Genomic DNA, 24,913 nt, shown 5'->3' with positions numbered 1-24,913 from the left:
TTTTACTGTATTGGATTTCACTCTGAAATTTGTATCTAATTGCAAAGGAGGAATATACATGAATCATTCCTTTTATGTTTTTTGATGCACAGGACAAAATCCAGATAGTATGCTTCATGGCACAGGAATGAAGACAAATCCTGACCAGAAGAAACAGGCAAATGGAGTAACGCTGGCTCCAGAAGACACCTTACCTTTTCTGAAGTGCTACTGCTCAGGACATTGCCCAGATGATGCTGTTAATAATACATGCATGTAAGTATTGTACACGAGATATAAGAGTTTGGCAGTTTCTCTCGCTCATTAGTGTTGAGCATCTTTTGAAGGCTGTCACTAACAATGTACAGATGTTCAGTTTCTACTAGTAGAAACCAAAAGGATGCAAACCTTCATGCTCCTTTTTCTGGACCAGAAATGGAAGTTTTGGAAGAAAAATAAGATGACTTCAACCAGAGAGGTTGGTTCTGGGCACGTTTCTCCTGGGAGAATGAACATTTGTACACTTTCTCCTGGCTTAACTACATCCAGGAACCAGGAGGATTTGAGCTGGGGGTAGAGGCTTTTGTACCTTCCTTTGACCAAAGTCACCGCAGACTTGGAGCATTCTGATCTATAGAAGGGGGCAGCTACTCCTTCCCCTTCCATAGACCAGGAGGTGAGAAAAGAAGCAGCTGTTAACTACTTCCTGCCAGTTCCTCAGATTCCAGGGACTCTGGTGTGAGAAGCAGGCAGGGGCTGTCACGCAGCTCCATCTGCTTGGAAGGAACCAAGAGCTCCCAGGGACCAAGAGTTGAGTGAAGGTAGCAGTGCTAAAAGCCGCTTGCCTGCTTCTCACACCAGAGTCCCCAGAGTGAGAAGAGGGCTGGGGTCCTGGCATGATTTAAAAGCCAGTGGGACTGGGAAGTATCTTGGGGAAAGCATCCCTAAGTGTAGTTCGTGGCTCTGTTGGATTGTAAATCACTACCCTCACAGTTCAACTTTGGATGGTGTGGGGCCAACAGGAAGCCAGTGGGGTGGGGACCAGGCCAAGAGAGGCTGTCCCTGGGGTGACAGAACAAAGCACTCACCCACTTGTCACACCAGGATTAGAGCAGAGAAGCAGCTCTTCACTTCTCCCTGCCTGATCCCCGGGCTTTCCCCCTCTTCTCCCCTCATTTCCTGGACCAGTCCAAGAAGGGAGGGAAAAAGTAGGGTGCAAAGCCTCCCTGGAGCAGCCACCACTGCTCCCTGTCTCTCCCAAATCAGGAGCTGCCTGGCTTAGGGAGGGAGCATGGGGGCTTTGCCTTGCTTCTCCATTCCCCTCCCAGACTGGTCTAGGACGAGAGAGGAGCGGCCACTGTTGCTCCCTTCTTCCCCAAACTGGGCATTCCCAGCTGTGGGCTTTGTCTCTTTGCCCCCTTTTGACTCCTGGACTGGGATTGGGAAGATGAGACACCACCTGGTTTGAGGAAAGGGCTGGGGGATTTGCTGCACTGCTCCCTCTGCTCAGCTCCCAGACCAGGAATGGGGTGGAGGAAACTGTTCCCTGCCCAGACCCCCACCCCTAGTGAGGGACATTCCTCACTATTCCATTCCCCCAGGGACTGGGAGGAATGAAGCAGGTGTTATATCTCATACTGTCTCCAGATTAGGATTACCCTGGTCTGGGGAAGGCAGGGAGATCAGAAGTGAGGGGGTGACAGAATGTCTGTACACTCCCTCCCCCAGAAAGATTTCTGAGAAATTTCCACCAGTAGAAACAAACATCTGTTTATGGCCTTTTAGGTGTTTGTCAGCTTATTTTTTCTACAGAATTTTCTTGTGATAGCATGTCAGTTTACCTGCATCTTGCTGTCACAAGTACAAAAAACATCATATAACTCTGTATTACACAATGCTTTTTCATGTTACAAATACATCAGTAGTAGAGAGAAGGAATGAATTGGAAAAGGAAAAACCAAAGACAGCCTTTGAACAAGGGACCGAAAGTGTGTGTAAAGAAGCAAGATAGCATTTATCTTTGATAGACTTAAGTTCTAATACAATAGCTTTGTGTTGATTGCATACTTGTTTTACTTTAGAAAATATATTTTAGTAAAAGTATAAATAAGAAAATGCTGCTGTTTAAATGATCCTCATTTAAGAGTTGAATGGGAAAGCTTGTTAGAGATTCTGTGTTTAGGATCACCTGGCCTTAGGCTATACAGGAACAGCCTTACCGTAAGCTACTGGTAGGCCAGCAAAGGAGAGGACATAGTGGAGACATTTCTCCCTTCCTTACCCTAATATATTCCCCAACAAACCTTCTTTTAACAAAGGAAGAAAACTGGATTAGGGTTCCTGTGAGATCTTTTATTTACTGGAAGGAAAATTCTCCAGCATCTGTTTCCATCCAGTGTAAAGTTACTATGCTTGTGCTCACAAAGTGGCATAACTGCCAAGCAAATCAGTCAGTGTTTCCCACAGCAGTCTAAAATAAATCTGTAATTATATTTAGGGAATCTGGTGCTGAAATACCAGAAGTTATTCACATCACTGCGTGTCCAATATGGAACAGCAGACTTAACTTGCAAACATTTCTATGGTGGTTGAAAATAATTTAGAATGTTTTGAAATTTTTCCTGTTCCCTCTCCCTTGCGATCCCTAGCTCTTGACCTACACACTGGACCTCTTATTTTAGCTTTTTCTTTCCCTTCTCCCTTGATAATTAGAAATCTAAAATAATTTTATACTGTATTCCAGAGGGACCTAACATGACATACTTTTTAATAATACTGTCTTGTACATGAATGCCACGTGTGCCTGGAGGCTGTGGGGGGGCACGGTGAGTTCTGCCAGGTGGCAGCGGCACTGTCGGTGGCCAGAGCGTGGCAGCGGCAAGCAAGAGAGCTCCTGCAGGCAGCCACGATGCTATCAGCAGTGGCAGTGGGGGTGGTGAGCACTAACCGGGGGTCGGTGACCACCGCACAGACACCGGCAGCGGCAGCCAGTGGCAATCACGGACTGCCCGCAGACGCCACTGACAGTGTCAGCAGCAGGGGGCAGGGAGCGGCAACTGTCCACAGGCACTGCCAGCAGTGTGGATGGCACCTTTGCACAGGGGGTGCACTGCCATGCTCAGGGGGTGGTCTTGTAACATTTGACCATTCACTTTGAAACAATTATTAAGCAGAACATCTACTCATCCTTTCACATAAATGTGTCAGCTTTCCCATGTAGAAAGTTAATGAGGAGTATTGTAATCAGTAGGGGTGATAGAGATTTTTGGGGCTGATACCGATAGACAGTTTTTAAGAAGGCATATCAGCTGAAATCGATCTGATTTCCAATACGCAGCCCGGCAGCTTGAAGAGCAGTTTCTGCCTGGTAAGTGGTTTGTGGTGGAAGGGGTGGGGGAGGGGAAGGGAAGGGTGGGGGGAGAGCAGTGAGGGAGGTTCATAGATTCATAGATGTTAGGGTCGGAAGGGACCTCAATAGATCATCGAGTCCGACCCCCTGCATAGGCAGGAAAGAGTGCTGGGTTTAGATGACCCCAGCTAGATGCCTATCTAACCTCCTCTTGAAGGCTCCCAGGGTAGGGGACAGCATCACCTCCGTTGGGAGCCCGTTCCAGACCTTGGCCACTCTAACTGTGAAGAAGTTCTTCCTAATGTCTAGTCTAAATCTGCTCTCTGCTAGCCTATGGCCATTATTTCTCATAACCCCAGGGGCGCTCCGGTGAGTAAAGCCTCACCAATTCCCTTCTGTGCCCCCATGATGAACCTACAGGCAGCCACAAGGTCACCTCCCAGCCCTTTCTTGCGGAGGCTGAAGAGGTCCAAGTGCCCCAGTCTCTCCTCATAGGGCTTGGCCTACAAGCCCTTAACCATACGAGTGGCCCCTCTCCGGACCCTCCCCAGGTTATCCGCATCCCTCTTGAAGTGCAGCACCCAAAACTGCACGCAGTACTCCAACTGCAGTCTGACCAGTGCCCGATAGAGGGGAAGTATCACCTCCTTGGTTCTATTTGTCATACATCTGCTGATGCACGATAAAGTGCCATTAGGTTTCCTGTTGACTTCGTCACACTGACGACTCACTGAGGTAGTGGGGTGGTGAGGGAGAGAGTGGGGCTGGGACAGGTGCTGCCCAGGTGGAGCAGGGTACAGGGAGGTGGGGACAGCTCCCGTTGCTGCACACACCCTGAAAGGGCATTGTGGCGGGGCTGCCACTACAAGCTGCACCAAGCTCTTCCCAGCAGAGGCTGAGCTGGGCTGCGCTTGGGAGAGGGGCTGTGTGGGGGGGGGAGGGGGTTGCAGCCACCCCAAAATTTGCCATAGCTCCCCCAACCCCTCCTCCCAGTGCTGCTGCCTACCTTGCCCTGAGCACAGCCCAGCCACTGCCGAGAAGAGCCTGGTGCAGCCCTGGCCCCAGCCTGGAGCTGCACCCTGCCCCACATAGATCTGTGGGGCACGTGCCCTCAGTGCCCTCCCGAGGTGCATGCAGTAGTGGGAGCTGCCCCCTATCCCCCACAGTTCTGTCCTGCACCCGCCTCACTCCGGCTGGACAGTGCCTGTCCCAGCCCCACTTCCTCCCTCACCGCAGGGTCTCCTTGATCTGCGCCCCCCCCCCCCCCCCAGTCCACTATAACAGACTTACCAGCTAGATGCAGCTCTCCAAGCTGCCGAACCTTGCTCCTCACCACCTACATGCCGCACTGTGGCTGCGTGCATGCACAGGCCATTTATCGGCCGAAATATTGGCCACGTCAGGCCGATTTCTGATACAGTCAATTTTCTTTATATTGGTGCACCTCTAGTATTCAGGAGAATATAATTTGTATTTCTGGCTCTGTGGCAGAGTTCTTGCATCTCCATGATTGTAAATTTGTTCATGATTCTTGTGAGCCAGGGCACTGACACATGATACAATTGAACCATTCTCACACGGCACTGTTTGGGAACCAGTTCACACTTTAATAAAATACTGTGGTTCTGACACCAAGGAGTAAGAGTGAATACCCAGCCTAGGACTCCTTGCAGTGGGGGAGTGAGGAGGGACAGTGTTTTGGTCCCACGCATTTTACTTCTGGAGAAGTGGGGAGAATCATATGGGACTCCAGTTAAGTAGACAGTGGGGACACAGCTGGTTGTTAAAAGATAGCTTTTATTGACAAAGCAGGGTATGGTGAGGTGGCTGTATGGTTCTAGTTGTCTGTTCCCTTAGGCTAAGTACAGACATACAGAAAGTCCAAGGCAGAATCAGTACAATCTACGTGGGTTTCTCTAAGCTGCATAGATTGGATCAGAAATGAACAGAACCCTTCGGTAGGAGGAGGCAAGCACTGGTCGAGGCCAGAAGGCAATGGGCAGCTTTTCCCCACTTACCCCCAATCACTAACAGTTGCTAGGCTGGGGCTGGGGCTGGGGACGAAAGCTGCACTGGGCTGGTCAGCCGCAGAGAGGGGCAGCCCCTGCCACATGGTCCCTCCAGTTGTTTTGGGGGAAGGCAGGGGCCTCTGATTTCCTCCCCATGGATGCAGTGCTGAGGAGCAGAGGCTTTGCTGCCTCAGCTCTGTGATTTATTCCAAGGCTGGGGCCAGCCCCGGTGCTCATCTGGAGCAGATGAACACAGGCAGAAGCTAGCTGTCCAGCATGAAAGGGGAGTTAGTGGTGGCCAGCAAACTATCCTGAGATGCCAGAGGACATCTAAGTTGAGTCAGGAGGGGATCTGGAATGTAAGTTCAATAGACTGGTCTAACATAAAGATATTAAATCTGATTCTACATCCATTTAGGTTTATCTTGGAGTGGATTCTACCATTTTTTAAATGAGTCTGTGTACTCTGAACTTCTCATCTGTTACCAGTTTAAACCAATTTCCGATCCCTTATACTGGTTTATGTGTAATTTTTGTACCTAGCCTCAGACACTTATCTGTCAAAAGAAAATAGTCATCATTTACCCTAGAGAGGACTTGTGGCATTAAAAATAATTAATGTTCATAAAATGCCTTGAAGACTTTTACAGAAATTACAGTAAGCAAAGTAGAAGGGTCTGCCATCAATTAATTGTATATCACACAGTCATGTAATATTTACATTACAGTTTTTTGTGTGTGAAACTATTTGGGGAATTTAATGTCTTTGAAGGATTAAATGTTTAAGTTCAGTATCTTTAGAACAAGCTCTTTTTTAGAATTTTATAACTTCCACTTTTATGTAGCGCTTTTTCCAGATGAATGTTGTAAACTAGAGGAGGTAACAATTAAGATTTCTTTAAACAGTTTTATGATATCAGAAAATTTGTTGTTTTTTATCGCCCCCTGGTGTTTGGATTTTAGCATGATCCTTAAAATTTTAAAGGAAAGCTAGTGGGTATGAACTTATCCTATAATCTATGAGAGAATTAATAACACTTGTACAGTATGTGTATGCAGTATGTTTGTCGAAAAGAACTTCTATGAAGTCCTAATTCTTCCTCATATCTTTACTGTGCTCAGTTTTAAAAACATAAATGTGAGTTAAATTTTTGGCAAAACAAACCAAATCTAATTTGAAATGGAAGGGGAAGATTTTTCAGCCTCTTCGTATCTGTGATGAAGGAGCCTTTTTCCATTTAAAGTCCTGATTCTGCATCATTTCATGTCCAGAGATCCCAGTAAGGTCCTGTATGTCCTTTCATTATAACTCCCATTTCAAAAACAAGTATATATGTTCACAAGAAGCAGCATGGAATTTTAAAGATATTGTTTTGTTTCAAAAAGAGTTTTATCTTGTCACCAGGGTTTATATTAACACTTTTATTTCTATCAGGTATGATATAGGTACAAGGTCTAGATCTAGATTTAATAGATCTAGATATACTATCCATTTGGCCCCTGAAAATATGTTCAGTATATTGCTAATACAGTATGGTTTTTAACTTTTATTTTTCATAATGGATGGTGCAGGTAGATGTTCTTCAGAGTTTGGGAGAATCCTGCCCGATACCATTTTAAAATTTTGTGCCAGGGCTAATTTAATATGGACTCAGAAAAAGGGTGGATTGAAATCTTTTCTCTGCAGGTTCTCAGCTGATTTTTCTGTACATCACATAGGAAGACAAAAAGAAACATATCTCATATACTGCTTAAGATTTCAGACTACTATGTAACTGGAACAATCTTATGTCTACACACATACACACACACACACAAATATATAGATATAGATATCTATATCTAACATGAAATAATGGTTTGCTCAATTTTTATTATTAAAGATTGGGAGCTTTTCTGTTTGCCTATGAAATTAAGCGGTTTATATTAAAAGTACATACCTCTGACATTGTGTTCCCATTGGTGTCATTTTACTTAATTCAAACAAGACAAAGTAGCTCTTTGTGTTTTATTTGTTTTATTTTGTGGCTGATTATTTTAGGAGGAGAAACAATGAAGTCTGCACATACAGTTAGCACTTGGAATTATGTTGCACAGTGTTTGGTAAATTGAAATGGTTTTATTTATTCTAGAACTAATGGACATTGCTTTGCAATTGTTGAAGAAGATGAACATGGAGAACCTACACTTGCTTCAGGATGTATGAAATATGAAGGTTCAGACTTCCAGTGCAAGGTACAAACAAGTTCATTTATCTTTAAAATTGTCCCAAAGGCTAGATGCAGGTAGTTGAATCTGTGTAGATAATAACCAGTATATAAGAATTCATGTAAATTTCCCTTACTCTAATACTGTTGGGGACAACCTTTTTGGTAGGTGTGTCACAAGTTGGCCCCAGAGCCTCTCCAAGGGCCACTCTGATTGTCTTCCCCTGCCTGATCTGCTGCTTTGCTTTCTGCCCTGTCTGCTACTGCGTTGCCTGTCCCCCACCTGAACTGCCACATACCACACACACAGGTTGCCCGTGACACTACTGGCACCCGTGCCAGAGGTTGGCCACCCCTGCTGTAGTAGATGCTACTGAGAAATCAAGCTTTTGAGACATCGGGAGCTCCTATCCTACACTTGAATGGACACCAACTCATCAGTTGCAGGCTTGGAGCCCAAATATGAACATGAACAAATTCAAAACGGGAGAGAACAGATAAGAACTGAGCTGGAAATAAGTATTTTTTAATAAGAAGGACAATGCTAGATACTTGGGTCAATAATTCCCCAATTACCAGTCATTTTAGAATCTTTTATCTCTGGGTGTCCAACTCAAAACATTCTAAAAGGGGTGTGTTATTGTCAGAAAACATTGAGCGCATGCTTTCTGAAAATGAGTATTTTCAAGGCTGTCAGAGTGGACAAAATAATTAATCACTTCTGAAAATTTTGACTTTGATAATGAAATACATAATTTAAAAGAAATAGAAATGTTCCACTGTATTGATGGAGCGTTGCATTGATGTTGACACATTAGAATTCAGTAAACACTAGTACTATATGCATATGTGTGAGAACAGACTAATTTTAGTATGCAGACATTGCATATGGGATAACTGAAATTGTCCATAACCAGTGCAGGCTGATCTGTTCTTGCTTTGCACCGCTCAGACTTTTCACAAGGGGTTGCTATGCCTTGTTTCAAATAGTCTGTTCAGAACTGAAATTGCAATTGCTTTGTACAGTCCTAGCAAGCATCATTGTTGTTTTCCAACTGTTAGGAGTCAACAGTTGGTGTCAACTCAGCATGTTTTCGGATTGTATGTTATGGTATTTTTGTACCCTTCGTACAGACCCCCATGGGAGCAGGGGTTCTTACTTTAAGTTGTAATAAAATATTATCTTGGGTGGTATTAGGTTGCCCAGACAAACAAGATGTTCATACCATTGCAACCAACTTCCAGAACTTTTTAAGGATTCTAGTATTTGGAACCTCTTCCCACCATTTAATCTTGGTGTGAAGATAATGCATGTAAAAGCGATCAAGCCTTCTGGCATGGCAGTGATATATTGCAGATGTCTTGCAATCATATAAGACTGTTGAGCAGAGCTGCTTGATGCACAAGTTCAATGCTTAATTTCTCCTATACGTGTTGATCTACAGGCAGTTTGATAGCATTCCAGATACAGAACTGACCTTATGTATCTGATGGATAATTTCATCATTGAATCATGGTGCTCTGTGAGCCTTTACTTCCTAGATCACAATAACTCTTCCCAGAGTTGAAAAGAGTTTTGTTAATCATAACAACTAAGCCGAAATGCATATTTATTGGCATAGGTCAGAAGAGTACTTCAGTTTTCTTTAGGCTGATCATGATACCAAAGTGCTTGGTTGCGTAAGTGATGTGATCAGCAGTTGATCAAATGTTGATTTCATTAGGCTGCCGATTCCATGCAAAGGGTTACAGAATATGAACAAATTTCTGTCAGTATGGAACCGAATAAAGGCTCCTGTGTCAGTGTTGTCATATTTTTTTGTAATAACCTAAGTGTCCAAAGCCACCTTGTACACAGCACCCTAAAGATATTTCCAGGCTGTCTCATCACCAGCTGAAGCTTCTAATACTACAGGCAGTGCTTCTGGCAAGTTTTTTCTGGAGTTTGCATTTGTCATGATTCTCTTACACTGATTTTTCTTACTGGCCTGTGTGGCTGTTTAAGGGGCACTATAAAAGTACATCTGACTTTCAGTCTAACAGTTAGTGCCTCTCACTGACTCGGTTAAAACTGTCATGGAGAGCTCTGTGTTCCACAGTTCTGTAATTGATCATGTGCTAGTGCTTTGAACCAGATATATCTGGGTCATCTTATACTTGTTGGCCTAATAAGGCACTGGATTGATGGTGACTAAGTTGTTTGACTTGTGAGGAAAATAGTAGCCTGCCATTAGAGATATCATGACTAGCTTCATGATGACCAGTTGAACTGCCCTATGTTATATAGTCGCAACCACTCTGGCATTGAAATTACTTATGGGTATGGACAAGCATACATTTTGGTTGCTTTAAAAAGCAAGGGTTAGTGGCTGCTCTTAAGCATGCATCAGCTGTTATGCCATAGCAGTTATGTCTGCATGAACATGTAGGAATATAAATTGACTAAATTGCCCTAACTTTGATCCTGATCAAATCAGGATTAAGTTTGGAACAGTTTTACTGCATTTGCATTGCTACTTCTGGAACTGCTGTAACATATGAATTATGTTGGTGTCTTTTTATATCAATACAGCTGTTACATCTATTTATGCCCTAAGATGATAAACCTATTATTGCATGAGACAAACTTGATGTCACTTTTAGAGTTTGGTGAAAGAGATTCTTATCCTCAAGTAGATGAGTCACTGTTAGCACATACATGTATGGTTAATAGACTCGTGAGGGCATTTAGCAAGAGTCAGTACTGCTCTTCTGTGGTGATTCAAATTTGTGGGCAGTTTATAAGCAAATGACAAATCTTACTTGGGAGCATCTTTTATTCTCAGATTCACAAGTCCAAAGGAAGGTGTGACCAAGTAGTCCAAGGAGTTTTAGTTTGCTGCCCCTACAGCTGCAGAGCAAAGCACTAGGCTCCGTGCAGCTCAGGGGCTCTTCAGGCAGCTTGGCAGCAGCCTGGGACAGCAGGCTTCTCCCAAGAAAAGCAGAGAGCCTGATCCTCCAGCCTGGAGCCTGCCTGCCTGCGTGTGCTGTGCAAGGGCCCAGTGCTTCCCTCTGTGCCTGTGGTGACCCCCGGGACTGCCCAAGCCAGGGGCCGCCTGGGAAGGGGGCCGCCGCTGCCACGGAGATAAGCACCAGGCCCCCCCACTGCAGCCCAGGGACTGCTCAGCTTGCCAGCAGCTCACCCTCCCCTCCCCACCCCACTGCCAGAGAGGCAGGTAAGTCAGCGGGGTGTGTCCACGACATGGGGGTTTAATTGGCCCTAAATTGAAGGGGTGTTTTTAAAAACCCACTGTTTCAATTTAGGGCCCCCATTTCATCTACACACGTGCTAGTTGGCAGGTATCAAGTGGAGTGCCCCAGGGGCCAGTCTTGGGGCTGGTTTTGTTCACTATCTTCATCAGTGATCTGGAAGATGGGATGGAGTACGCCCTCGGCAAGTTTGCAGTTGACACCAAGTTGGAGGGAATAATAGATATGCTGGAGGGTAGGGCTAGGATTCAGAGAAATCTCAACAAACTGGAGCATTGGACCAAAAGAAGTCTCATGAGGTTCAGTAAGGACAAGCACAAACTCCTATACTTAGGACAGAACAATCCCATGCACTGGTACATGCTGAGGACTGATTATCTAAGCAGTAACTGTGCAAAAAAAGAACTGGGTGTTACAGTGGACAGCAAGTGAAATATGAGCCAACAATGTGTCCTTGTTGTAAAGAAGGCTAATGGCATACAGGCCTAAATTTAGTAGGAGTGTTGCCCGCAGATCAAGGGAAATGATTCAGCCCTCTATTCGGCACTGGTGAGGCCGCATATGGAGTACTGTGCCCAGTTTTGGACCCTCCACTACAGAAAGGATGTGGAGAGACCAGTGAAAATGGTTAGGGGGACAGAGGCACATGACTTCTAAGGAGAGACTGAGGGAACTGGGCTAATTTAGTCTGGAGAAGAGAAGACTGAGAGGGGATTTGATAGCAGACTTTAACTACCTGAAGGGGGGTTCCAAAGAGAATGGAGCTAAATTGTTCTCAATGGTGGCAGATGACAGAACAAGGAACAATGGTCTTCAGTTGCAGCAAGGGAAGTTTAGGTTAGATATTAGGAAAAAACTTTCTCCCTAGGAACTGGTTACCCAGAGAGGTTGTTTAATCTCCATCCATGGAAGTTTTTTAAGATCCAGCTAGACAAAGCCTTGGCTGGGTTGATGCAGTTGGGGATGGTCCTTCTTTGAGCAGGGGGTTGGACTAGGTGATCTCCTGAGGTCCCTTCCAACCTAATTTTCTATGATTTTGTGATTGTTGTGGACATAGCAAACAAAGGCCATCATTAAATAAACAGTAAAGCTAAGCAGGCAACTGAAAGCAGAATCCAGCTGTTCTCCTCAAAGAAATCAGGAACAGCAAATGAATTCCAGTGGGTCAACAGAACTTATTAAAGTAAGGAACTTGTAACTTAAACCAGCATCTACAATCATCACCCAACTTGTTGCAACTGCTACACCAATATAGTTCATGGCTTGAGCAAATGAGAAAAGTGACACAGCAGAAGTTGCTGCTTGACTCTTCCCTATTATAGAGTAGTCCAGTGTGCAAGTGTTGTAGCAAGAGAAATGCTGTCAAAGGGAAGATCGTTCTCCTGGGTGAGACATATTTCCTCCAGGAGAAACTGAACACACTGCCAATTTCTACCAGGAGAACAGTGATTCTTTCACTCGAAAAAGTGGTTGTTTGTGGCCTGGTACTTGTTGAACAAGTAGACTGGAACTGAGATAAATGGCCTGAGGAGTAGAGACCAAGACTTGGGAGATGAAGAAAATGGGATTTGGGATGAGGAGCGAAGGTTGGAAAAGAGACTGAATGAGGTTGGGAAAGAGACTGAGAAGATTGTTTGACAGGCCTTTGAAGGATCTATTTTCAATTGGGAGCCTTTAAGAATAGCAGGCTGATGCCTCCAACTCAGCCACCACTGCAGGCCGCCAATCCCTTCTGCAGCATCCCCTTATGCGATGCCCCATCCCTCCCTGCTTTGTGCTGAGGACTGCTCTTGTGCCCCCTAATGCAACTTCCTTTTACCCTCACCACCAAGTGCTGCTAGTTCTCATCACACATGGCAATGGGGAACACCAAATTTGGCAGTGAAGGTAAGTGAAGTGGGATGAGAAAGGACCCCACAGCACAAAGCAAGGAGGGCTGAGGCATCACCAGGCGTCTTAGGCACTGTGGAGGGGATTGATGGCCTACAGCAGAGGAAGGGAGGGCTGGCCATGGGTTGCCAACTCCTGACTGAGATCATTCAGGGAACATTGAAACTGTCAGAGGGGCTCCATTTCTTAAAGGAGCTTTTTAAATTTATTTTTTACTTCAAGTTATGAATTTGCCTGCACATTCTCAGAAAATTAATTCTGTAGCCAAGTTCTCTAAGTGTGGGAGTTTTCAGTTGTAACAGGTTTTAGTAAACTCAGCATATAGTTGAGTTCTGCAGTCTGTAACAGTTGTATTCGCATTCTTATTTGGCCATTTCAAAACTCCTGATTTTTTTTTTCCCTTTTCTCTGTTGTCTTTTAATAGGACTCACCAAAAGCTCAGCTACGACGAACAATTGAGTGCTGTCGGACTGACTTCTGCAATCAAGATTTACAGCCCACCCTACCACCTTATAAGCCAGGTATATTGCACGTGTTATCACACTGTAACACCCTGACAATTGAGGCAATGTAAAGAGAATAGGTAGAAGTGGAATGTGATGCCATAGACTATTCCTTTCTTACCTTTCTCTATGTGTTTGTAACATCCCTTCTAAATCTTATTTTGATATGTTAATCCCTGTCTCTGTCTGAACTTCACAGATATTTTTTTCCTATTTGGTATTCTCCATTTCAGATTTTCTTCTCCCATCAATCATTGTTTTTATTTTTTTCTGCATTATCCGTTCCTTGTCTGCTTTTACCTCTCACCTCATGGCCATTGACTGTTTTCCATGTTTCTTGGTTCTCTCCCCTTAACTATCTGCTTCTTATCTTCTTACTATCTGCTAATAATGTTGTGATGTTTAGGGTCTCTGAAAGAAGTGAGATGACCTGTCTTCTTTCTTTCCTGTAAGTTAATTCTCCCTCTCCTCTGTTGTACTCTGTTCCTTTCTAGCTGAAGTATTATATGCAGTTTAACAAAGAAACAAGCACCTTTTCCCTTCAACTCTCTGTTCTTTCCAGTATTAGCCCCTGGAAGGGACCTCAACAGATCATCGAGTCCTATCTCCTGCCTAGGCAGGAAAGAGTGCTGGGGTCAAATAACCATGATCAACCCAGTTGCCTATCTGGCCTTCTCTTAAAGACCCTCAAGGTAGGGGAGAGCACCACCTCCCTTGGAAGCCCATTCCAAATTCTGGCCACTCTTACTGTGAAGAAGTTCTTCCTGATATCTAGCCTAAATCTGCTCTCTGTCAGTTTGTGACCATCGTTCCTTGTTACCCCAAGAGGCATCTTGGTGAATAGTGCCTCTCCGATCCTTTGCTGCATCCCCCTAATGAATTTGTAGGTGGCCACAAGATCACCTCTCAGCCCTCTTGCAGAGGCTGAAGACATCCAGGTCTCTCAGTCTCTCCTCACAGGGCTTGTCCTGTAAGCCCCTAACCATACAAGTGGCCCTCCTCTGGACCCTCTGAGGTCTATCAACATCCATCTTGAAGTACGGCACCCAAAACTAGATGCAGTACTCCAACTGCGGTCTCACCAATGCTGCATAGAGGGGAAGTATCACCCCCTTGGTTCTATTTGTCATGTATCTGTTGATGCATGATAAAGAGCGGTTAGCTTTGCTGATGATTTCGTCACACTGACGACTCGTGTTCCTCTTAGATTCCACTATGACTCTGAGATCCCTTTCCATTCCTGTGCTGCTGTGAGGGTCATTCCCCAGCCAGTAGGTGTGCTGAATATTTTTGCGCCCTAGGTGCAGCACTCTGCACTTGTCCTTGTTGTACTGCATCCTGTTGTGTGCTTTTCTAACCTGTCCAGGTCTGCATGCAATCATTCCCTACCCTCCTGATTCTACACTTCGCCCCACAATTTAGTATCATCCAGAAACTTGGAAAGAGTATACTTCACACCTACATCCAAGTCACTGATGAAGACATTGAACAATACAGGTCCAGGGACTGAACCCTGCGGGACCCCACTACCCACATCCTTCTAGGTCAATACCCACTCGTCTACTACCACTCTCTGGGTGTGACAGCTAAGCCAATTTGCTACCCGCTGGACCATGTAAACATCTATGTTGCAGCCTCTTAATTTATTTATGAGAATGGGATACGATAGTTTATCGAAGGCCTTGCTAAAATCCAAGTAAACTACATCCACCTCTACTCCTGTGTCTAAGCGTTTTGTGACCCTGTCATAAAACTAGATTGGTCAGGCATGAGTTACCTGCTATGAATCCATGCTCGTTGCCCTCCTGCATTATTTTTCCCACTAGACTCCCACAAATATGATCCTTCATAATCTTTTCAAAGACCTTTCCAAGGATGGAGGTGAAACTAACTGGCCTATAATTATTTGGATCCTCTGTCCTCCCCTTGTTGAAAATAGGGACCACGTTGGCCCTTTTCCAGTCCTCCGGGACCTGACCCAAGCGCCACAACCACTCAAACAGCCATGCCAGCTGTTCTGCTATGACACCGGTCAATTCCTTCAGCACCCTTGGATGAAGCTCATCCAGGCCTGCTGACTTAAACACATCCAGTCCATCCAAGTGTCTCTGCACCAAGTCAGCGTCCACAGTTGGTGGGCTGGTGTCCCTCTGATGTCCATCTAAAATCCCATTAGGAGATTTATTTTGGCCCCTGTTCAAGAACACTGAGGCAATAAGCTCATTGAATAGCTCAGGCTTGTCTCCCCTGTCTGTCACAAATTGCTCCTTCTTGTTCAGTAGGGGTCCTATCAAGAGGGTCCAGAGGAGGGCCACTCGCATGATCGGGGGCAGCAGGGCAGGCCCTACAAGGAGAGGCTACAAGACCTGAACCTGTTCAGCCTCCACAAGAGAAGGCTGAGAGGGGATCTGGTGACCATCTATAAATTGGACAAGGGGGAACCAGCAGGCAATGGGAGAGTCCCTGTTCCCCCGAGCACTACTGGGAGTAACAAGGAATAACGGCCATAAGTTGACAGAGAGTAGATTCAGGTTAGATATCAAGAGGCACTACTTCACAGTCAGGGTGGCTAGGATCTGGAACCATCTTCCAAGGGAAGTAGTGCTCACTCCTATCCTGGGGGTCTTCAAAAGGAGGCTAGATAGACACCTTGCTGGGGTCATCTGACCCCAGCATTCTTTCATGCCCATGGCAGGAGGTCGGACTTGATGATCTGGTCAGGTCCCTTCCAACCCTACCAACTATGAAACTATGCTGCCCTGCACCTTCTTTTTACTCCCTATACCTAAAAAAAATACTTTTTGTTGTCTTTAATTTGTGTTGCCAACCTCAGCTCTGTAGTTGCTTTGGTCTCTCTAACTGCCTCCCTGCAAGTGCAGACCAAGTAGGTATACTCCTCCTTGGTAGCCTCCCCCTGCTTCCACCACCTATATGCCTTCTTTTTTGCACTTAGGCTCCCCTGGCTTTCCCTGTTTAGCCAAGGAAGTTTTTCCCCCTTTTCCCTTGTACTGGGATCATCTCCCCTGTGCCTGAAGGATCACTTCCTTTAGGAATGACCAACCTTCCTGGACTCCCATCTCACCAATACTCTTATCCTGCAGTGTGTCATTGACTAGACTCCTAAGAACACTGAAGTTAGCCTTCCTAACGTCAAGCACCTCCACCCTAGTAGTTATCTTACCCACCCTACACCGTATGGTGAATTCAGTTGATTGGTGGTCAGTGTCCCCAAGGGATTTTCAGAGTTCACAGTATTTTCATCTGTGAAGTCTGCTTGGCTTTAGCATATTAAGTAGATCAGAGAAGAAAACTTTGAATTTCCCTCCCAATAATGCCATTTAGGCAAATAACTCCAAGTATAGCTCCGCATCCTTATTGCCACTTTGTTGGTAACTTGTGACTTTGGCACATGGCTAGTCTTATGGAGATTGACATAGCCCCTTTCAAGACCTCCAAGTCCCAGGCTTTTGCTGCTTCAGGACCAGCAGTAGCATTTAAAATTCAAGTGGCAGTATCTCTTATTATGTATGTACTGTGAGCTATGAGTATATTAGTATTCCTCTAGGGTATGAAGTTTTCCATTTTCCATCTGGAATTTTCACTGTTCCAAGAGAGAGGGCAACCAAGCCTGTTATACAGAACTAGAGAAGTAGTATGTAGCATGTTACTTAAATGGAGCATCTTATAGTTTCACAGTAGCTAGGGTCAGGAGGGACCTGAACAGATCATCTAGCCTGACCCCCTGCCACAGGCAGAAATGAATGCTGGGTTCACAAGATGCCAGACACATGATCATCCAACCTCCTCTTGAATTTGCCCCAGGTGGTGCTGGGGAGAAAAGGGCTCTGCCTATTTGCTGTTGATCTCCCCTGATGAGCTTGTAGGTTTCCACCAGGTCCCCCTTCAGCCTCCTCTTGCTGAGGCTGAACAGGTTCAGGTCCTTCAGTCTCTCCTCGTAGGACCTGTCCTACTGCCCTCTCACCAAGCGGGTGGCCCTCCTCTGAACTCTCTCCAGGCTGACCACATTCTTTTTAAAGTGCAGCACCCAGTACTGGATGCAGTACTCTAACTGTGGCCAAAGTTGCATAGAGGGGGAGTATCACCTCTCTGGACCGGCTTGAGATGCACCTTTGGATGCATGACAAGGTATGGCTGGCCTTGCTGGCTGTGGTCTGGCATTGGCGGCTCATGTTCATCTTGGAGTCAATAATGACTCCAAGATCTCTTTCCACCTCTGTGCTTTCAAGAAGGGAACTCCCCAGACTGTATGTATGCTGTAGATTCCTTCTCCCAAGGTGCAGCACCCTGCATTTGTCTACGTTGAACCCCATCCTATTCTCATCTGCCCACTTTTGTAATCTGTCTAAATCTAGTTGCAGTATCTCTCTCCCTTCAAGTGTGTCCACCTTGTCCCACATCTTAGTGTCATCAGCAAACTTGGACAGCGTGCTTTCCACCCCCTTGTCCAAGTCGCTGATGAAGATGTTAAACAGTGCGGGCCCGAGGACTGAGCCCTGGGGGACCCCACTGTTCACATCTCGCCAGGTTGAGTACAACCCGTCCACCACTACTCTCTAGGTACGCCCCATCAGCCAATTTTTTACCCATCCAACTGTGCAGGCATCAATGCCGCAGTTGCTCCCATCTCCTCTACCTTCTGGGGCCCTTAGTGCTTCCCCCACTAGTCTCCTAAGCTCATTGAAGTTGGCCCTTCTGAAGTCTCTTAATTTGTTTACTCATATTTATGAAGGATTCTGTTCATAAGGCACAAAATATTAATTATGTGTACACAAAGTTTAGTCACAAACTAATGCCAGTTTTTTTCCTCAGATATTATTGAAAAAATCCTTAACTTGCACAGAAAATTTGTACAACATATTTGAAAGCACAACTGTTTGCAGCAATCTCCTCCATCAACCTCCTCTGTAACTAATGAGCAGAGATCCTGGTTTTCTCTGTTTCAAAACATTGCAAGTTTTCTGATAAACACAAATTCTCTAATTTAAAAAAAAAAACCCAAAATCTGTGATTAAAATTAAACACCAGTATATACGTATCACTTGAACACAATGTTTTATTGATATATTTACAATTTTAAAGCAATTTAGAAGTCTACCAGTACCTCAGTCACTATAATAAAGTACATTCTAAGTACCTATAAATTTGGTATTTGATTTTGGATGTTTATCATGGAAAATCAGAGCTCTGCCTGCCCCCTTCACTCTACCAGGAGGCAGGTCCAGGCCCCTCACTCCCTACCCACAGCCCCCCAGCCCTGCCAGGGCTACAATGCCAGAGACCCAGGTCCACAGCCACCTGCCCCTGTAGCAACTCCCAAGCCCTGGTTGCTACCCATGTGCAGCAGTGGCTGCTGTGGCCTAAGCAGGGAGCAGAGTGCAGAGCCTGGCTCCTCCTCCCCCACAGGTGGCTTGGCCAGAGCAGAGTCTGTGGGGAATGGGGGGGAAATGTGGGCTGCAGGTTTGAGCTCGCCACCCTGCTGCCCTCCCTCTGTGGCCTAAGTGGCCCAGCAGGCGAGACCCAACACAGCAAGACAAAGTAGGGCCGAGTGGGAAAGCTCATTGCTGCTGCAAGCCCTACGCCACCCTGGCAAGGCACCTTCTGCCCATCCAGCAGCAAGGGGCACAACTGTGCACTGCCCCCGCTGCTGCTGCTGGGCTGGCAGGGGGCACCATGCCAGGGCAGTGCAGGGCTTGCAGCGACAAGGAGCTTCCCCACCCATCCCCGTTCTGCCCTGCCCCACCTGGTCCCACCTGCTGGGCCGCAGAGCCCCAGGGGAGGGCATCAGGGTGGGGAACCCAAGCCCCCAGTGGCCAGCCTGTCCCTGCCCCACAAGTAGGTCTGGGGGGGCACGTGCTCCTACTGCCCCATCCTGGGAGTGGATGCAGCAGTGGGGAGTCAGCCCCACCCCTGTCCCCTGGATAAGCCACCCATGGTTCTGTCCCACTCCCCACCCAGGCCCTGCAGTCATGCATTCCAGCCCTAGCCCCCAAGCCTCATGCACTACCCAGCTGGGCAACAGTCCCAGCCCTGCCCAACTCCTTCCCTATGGGAGACTCAAGGTCCTTCTGCCACGACCCCGCCAAACTTACCTGCGGGAGCTGCTCTTCAGGCTGCCTGACGCCCATATTTATATACAGCACATGGTGCCCTCTGCCTGACCACCGTCCTCCCGCTCCCCTTACAGTCTGGAACTCTACCAGCCTCCAGAGAGCTCTTTGCAAAAGTGCAAAATCTGTGTGTTTCTCCATTAAAATGAGAAATCTGCATTTTTCTTAGTGAAACAGGAAAATCCATTTTTCCATGGAAAACAGAAAACCTAGATCCTTGCTGATGGACAAGGCACATGTCTCAACGTTGTACGAGGGTCCGTCAGAAAGTAATGTCTCCTAATTTTTATTTCCTAAATAAGCCGTGAACATTTAGAGTGTTCTGCTTGTTGATTTCTTGCCTCGGGGGGAGCCACAAGAAACTCAGGTATTTGTGTCAAGACCCTTTAGAAACTGAAACATTGCATGCAAAGAGTCTATCCTGACAAAGAAATGTCTGAAGTGCTGATTCTACATAACTGTTTGCCTATATATCAGCTTGCAGAGAGACATTCATTACTTTCTGACTGAGCTTTGTGTGTGTACGTGAGAATATAGTCAAAAAGCAAAAGAAAATGAGCATGAATGGACCTCTCAGACCCTTGGAATAGGTATATTTCTTCCCATCTTCTCCAAGCATATCGAAATTCCTCCATACCCTTTGAAATAATATGGAAAACAAATGAGTCTTAGTGACCTGGAGGTCATCAAACTCAAGTTCTGTTAAGTTACTGATTGCTCACGTATGCCTGAAGTCATTAGATCCGTGTTTATTTTTTTCTATTTTAGTGAAGTATGTGCTGTTAAATTGTAGTTACATATTGGCTTCTCTAGTAAGACCTCCCACAAGGTTTATGGTAGAATGAGTTCTTGTGTTTTGAAAAGTAACAAAGTGGAGTTGCTTTGAGAGTACCAATTTGGATTACTTAGGCACACAAATGGCTATAATATATATGTTTGATTGCTAACAACACGACCTAGATTCAGATAAGTAACTTGGAAGTAATTCTATTATCAGTTTCCTAAGAGAACCTGTCCTGTAGTCAAAACAGCTTTTGAGAAATTAGGCTTGACATCCAGAATTCTGGAAATATCGGTGACATACAAGAGATGGTGCTTATTGTCGTGTCTCTTCAAATGCATCTACTCTAACCACATGGAAAAAATTTAACAGAGGTTTCAGCAGTATAAATACAGAATTAATTTTCAAATACAAGGCTTGTGTGATAGTCAGATGTGCAAATCGACCTCAGGTTGCCATTAATGATTTTCATGACTGGTGTTTCAGGAACATAAGAACTGCTATTTACTGGTTAGATGGTAAATCCATCTTTGCCCAGTATCCTGTGTGTCTCAGTGGCAGAGAGTGGATACTGAAAGGGAGAGTGAATTGGATATGACAAGGGGGTTTTCCTAGGCCTGTGCGAATACGGAAGTACTCTATTCAGGTTTGGATTCGGCTGATTCAGAGGACAGTGATTTGATTCGGAGATTCGGATCACTGTTCTGAATCAATTCGGCAATGATTTGGATGGGCCAGGAAGAGCTGCAGGAGGAGCTCCCATGGCTGCCCTGCCTGGCTCCCATACCCACCCAGCCCCAGCCTTGTCCCAGCACTTTAAAGAAAAAAACACAAACAAAAAAACGCCCTGCATTCACCGGTTGCAGGAGCAGTGATCAGGGCCTCTGGGCACTGGCACCCCCGCATAGAGTGGGGCAGTAGGTGTAGTGGGGATCACCCCCCACCCCTGGCACCCTCACAGCAGCTGTCCCATGGTGCGCATGGAGCTCAGCTCAGCAGGGCAGTGCGTGCTGTCTGGGAGCTGGCACCACTGTGGCTGAGTGGTGCCGGGCTTCAGCTGACACATGGAGCCACCCCAGCTCCCTGGGGAATTAAACCAGGATCTGGGGACTCAAACCGGGACATGGGATGCAGGTGTGGCAGCGCTGACAACAGGGGCTATGCCATGCTGCTGCTTGCCCCCTTCCACCCAGAGCAAGCTGTGCCTGCATCCTGTGTCATTCCCCACCCCACTCCAACCCTGGCTGGGCAAGCGGCAGCAAGGCAGAGCCCCCGCTCCCAGCGCTGCTGCTCCTGCATCCTCCCCCCCTCCTCAAGTAACACATCCCGGCTAGGCAGCTTGTCCCAGCCCCAATCCTTCCCTTCCCCATGCCCTTTCCCTCCCCTCTCCGCTAACCCCAACAGACGTGCCAGCTGGAGGCGGCTGTCAGCTGCCTGTTTAGTCTATGACCAAATCTCCGAATCGGCTGAAGCTTTTCCAAATTGATTCAGAGCTTTTACTTGGTCTCCCGATTCGATTCAGATTCAGAGATTCAGTCCCCGAATCGGGCCAAATCTCCTCCAAATCGTATCAGTCATTTAAGCTTCCCACAGCCCTAGTTTTTTCACTGCTCCTGTCTCGATCTCCAGCGTTTAAGGTCTAAGAAATCCCAATTCATAGACTGTCTCTCTGACACCCATGCTCACTAGCTACTGATGCCCCTTTCCTCCAAGCTGTCTAATCCTTTTTTGAATCTGGCTAAACTGTCAGTTTCCACAACATCTGGTGGCAACGAGTTCTACACTTTAATTACACACTGTATGAAAAAAGAACCTCTCTTTGTTAGTTCTAAAGTTACTACCTATTAGTTTCACTTTGTGACCAATAAGAAGTGGGGTAGGTATTGCTGTTTGGCATCTGTTGGAATCAAATGCCTAGTGGAGCAAGTTATCAGCATTGTCACTAAAATGAAAGTGGCATGGCATTCATGAAAATTATTGTTATAGGTTTTGGGTGAGTAAACAGCCTTAGCCATAAAATCTTTGTTTGTATTATGAAATGCATGTGTACACACTTACAGTGTTTGTCAGATTTGCTGCAGAAAATAAGACGACACAGTGCTTTAAAGTTTTAAAAGCATTTTATGTATGTTCTGGAAGGAGTGCTGGAATTGTCAAGTACAGTTACAGCTTGAAGTTTGCATCGGATGTGTACTTCTTTATAAAATACACGATCTAAATATCTATGCAGTTAATACTTTTTCAGATTAGATTCAGTTTCCAAAAAACAGTTTAGGAAATAATCATATTGCAACTTTTTTTTTAACAGGTGGAATTTTTGATGGCAGCATTCGTTGGATGGCAGTGTTGATTTCTATGGCAGTCTGCATAATTGTTATGATCATCTTATTTAGCTGCTTTTGTTACAAGTAAGGAGGCATATTTTCTTTAGTACTAACAATTTGGTTTGTACATGATTTTGTACAAAACAGTGTCTCATTCTGAAGGTGCATTTAGATAAAATTCATAGCCACTTAAATTTATCATTATATTACTATGGACACTGGTATATAGTATTCTTAGTCAAAACTATAGAAGTTAACGTGCTAAGTGAAATTACATCAAAATTAACATTCTGTTCTAGAACAGTGTGAAAACTATGCCGTTTTTCTGAACAGTGTACCATGTTGGCACTACACAATTCCATAAGCAAAAATACCACAACACTTCCAAGAACAGTGCTTATTGTGTACCCTGTTGGGTTTAGTTCATGAGCCAAGCTGTCATAAGTCAGTATGCTGCAACAGTAGAATTGAATATGCAAAATGTATCTTTATTAAAATTATGTGCAAATGATTCCTGTATTAGCCTGTGTGCCTTGTTAGTAGAAAAGGAAAGGAGGGAAAAAATTCTAACGAAACATGCATTTTGAGCTCAAAGTGCTGACATCAGTGATAATTCAATCATTATCCAGATAAACTTGAATTCATTTGGACTCTACCATAATTACCAAATCCTACTTTATGATGGTTGGCAGTTGGCATAGGCCAGGATGAAATGACAATACTAATTTAGGAATTACCAGCACAATTTTGAATTTCAGATCTTGAAAATATTGTTTGTTTCATAAAAATCGACATGTCCACATAAATCCTGGAATATCTTCATACAAAATTATAAATATTATTCAAGCCATCTTCTAAAAATAGAAGATGAATGTGTAATAAAAATTGTTCATTTAAAAAAAATTAAGGTGCACATGTAGCTTTTCTTAGCTGACTACTGTTAAAAAATTGTAAAATTATATTATAAAGTGCTGTTTTTTTTTTCATTTTTTATTTTGTAGGCATTACTGTAAATGGGTAGCAAAGAGACGTTGTTATAATCGTGATTTGGAGCAAGATGAAGCATTTATACCGGCTGGAGAATCTTTAAAGGATCTTATTGACCAGTCACAGAGTTCTGGCAGTGGATCAGGGTTACCTCTTTTGGTATGACACAATCTGCATCTTTTTTTATTCTTGATGTACTTTAAATATCCACTTTAACACATTCTTACAAGTCTTAGATTCATAGATGCTAGGGTCAGAAGGGACCTCAACAGATCATTGAGTCTGACCCCCTGCCTAGCCAGGAAAGAGTGCTGGGGTCAGATGGACCCCACCCAGATGCCTATCCAGCCTTCTCTTGAAGACCCCCAAGGAAGGGGAGAGCACCACCTCCCTTGGAAGCCCATTCCACATTCTGGTCACTCTTACTGTGAAGAAGTTATTCCTGATGTCCAGCCTAAATCTGTTCTCTATCACTTTGTGACTGTTGCTCCTTGTTACCCCCAGAGGCATCCTGCTGAATAGAGCATCTCTGATTCCTTGCTGTGTCCGTCCGCCCCCGCCCCAAAGAATTTTTAGGTGGCCACAAGATCACCTCTCAGCCTTCTCTTGTGGAGGCTGAAGAAATCCAGGTCTCTTAGTCTCTCCTCATAGGGCTTGGCCTGCAAACCCTTAACCATACAAGTGGCCCTGCTCTGGACCCTCTCGAGGTTATCCACATACTTCTTAAAGTACAGTGCCCAAAACTGGACACAGTACTCCAACTGCGGTCTGACCAATGCCACGTAGAGGGGAAGTAACACCTCCTTGGATCTGTTCATCATGCATCTGCTAATGCATGATAAAGTGCGGTTAGCTTTTCTGATGATTTCCTCACACTGACGACTCATATGCATCTTGGAGGCCGCTAGGACTCCGAGATCCCTTTCTACTTCTGTGTTGCTGAGAGAGTTATTCCTCAGCCAGTAAGTGTGCTGGATATTTTTACGTCATAGGTGTAGCACTCTGCATTTGTCCTTATTGAACTGCATCCTATTGTGTTCTGCCCACTTTTCTAACCTGTCCAGGTCCACCTGCAAACATTCCCTACCCTCCAGTGTGTTCACTTCTCCCCACAATTTAGTATCATCCAGAAACTTGGACAGAGTACACTTCACGCCCACATCCAAGTCACTGATGAAGACACTGAACAGTATAAGTCCAAGGACTGAGCCCTGTGGGACCCCATTGCCCACATTCTTCCAGGTCGATACCGACCCCTCCAATACCATTCTCTGTGTGCAACCCCCACATCAGTTTGCCACCGTGTAACCATCTAAGTCACAGCCTCTTAATTTATTTATGAGAATGGGATGAGATACCGTATCAAAGGCTTTCCTAAAATCCAAGTAAACGACATCCATCTCTGCTCCTGCATCTAAGCGTTTTGTGACCTGGTCATAAGAAGAAACAAGATTAGTCAGGCATGATCTACCTGCTACGAATCCATGCTGGTTGCCCTGCTGCATTA

General features: G+C 45.3%; 1 protein-coding gene across 4 annotated transcripts in view; it reads left to right on the top strand.

The window, feature by feature from the left end:
- The window catches only part of BMPR1A (bone morphogenetic protein receptor type 1A), a 180,349-nt gene that overhangs the window by 141,443 nt on the left and 13,993 nt on the right, over positions 1-24,913 (top strand). For all 4 annotated transcript variants that reach the window (XM_006263165.4, XM_059729827.1, XM_019497124.2 and 1 more), the window contains 5 exons: positions 93-255; positions 7,470-7,572; positions 13,108-13,204; positions 22,404-22,503; positions 23,421-23,565. In XM_006263165.4, the coding sequence (XP_006263227.1) occupies positions 93-255; positions 7,470-7,572; positions 13,108-13,204; positions 22,404-22,503; positions 23,421-23,565 (608 nt within the window). The remainder of the gene's footprint in view (positions 1-92; positions 256-7,469; positions 7,573-13,107; positions 13,205-22,403; positions 22,504-23,420; positions 23,566-24,913) is intronic.

This window comes from Alligator mississippiensis, chromosome 6, assembly GCF_030867095.1.
Source record: "Alligator mississippiensis isolate rAllMis1 chromosome 6, rAllMis1, whole genome shotgun sequence".
NCBI classification, from domain to species: Eukaryota; Metazoa; Chordata; order Crocodylia; family Alligatoridae; genus Alligator; species Alligator mississippiensis.
The sequence above is the reverse complement of the archived record's forward strand: the minus strand, read 5'-3'. Positions and strand labels throughout refer to the sequence as shown.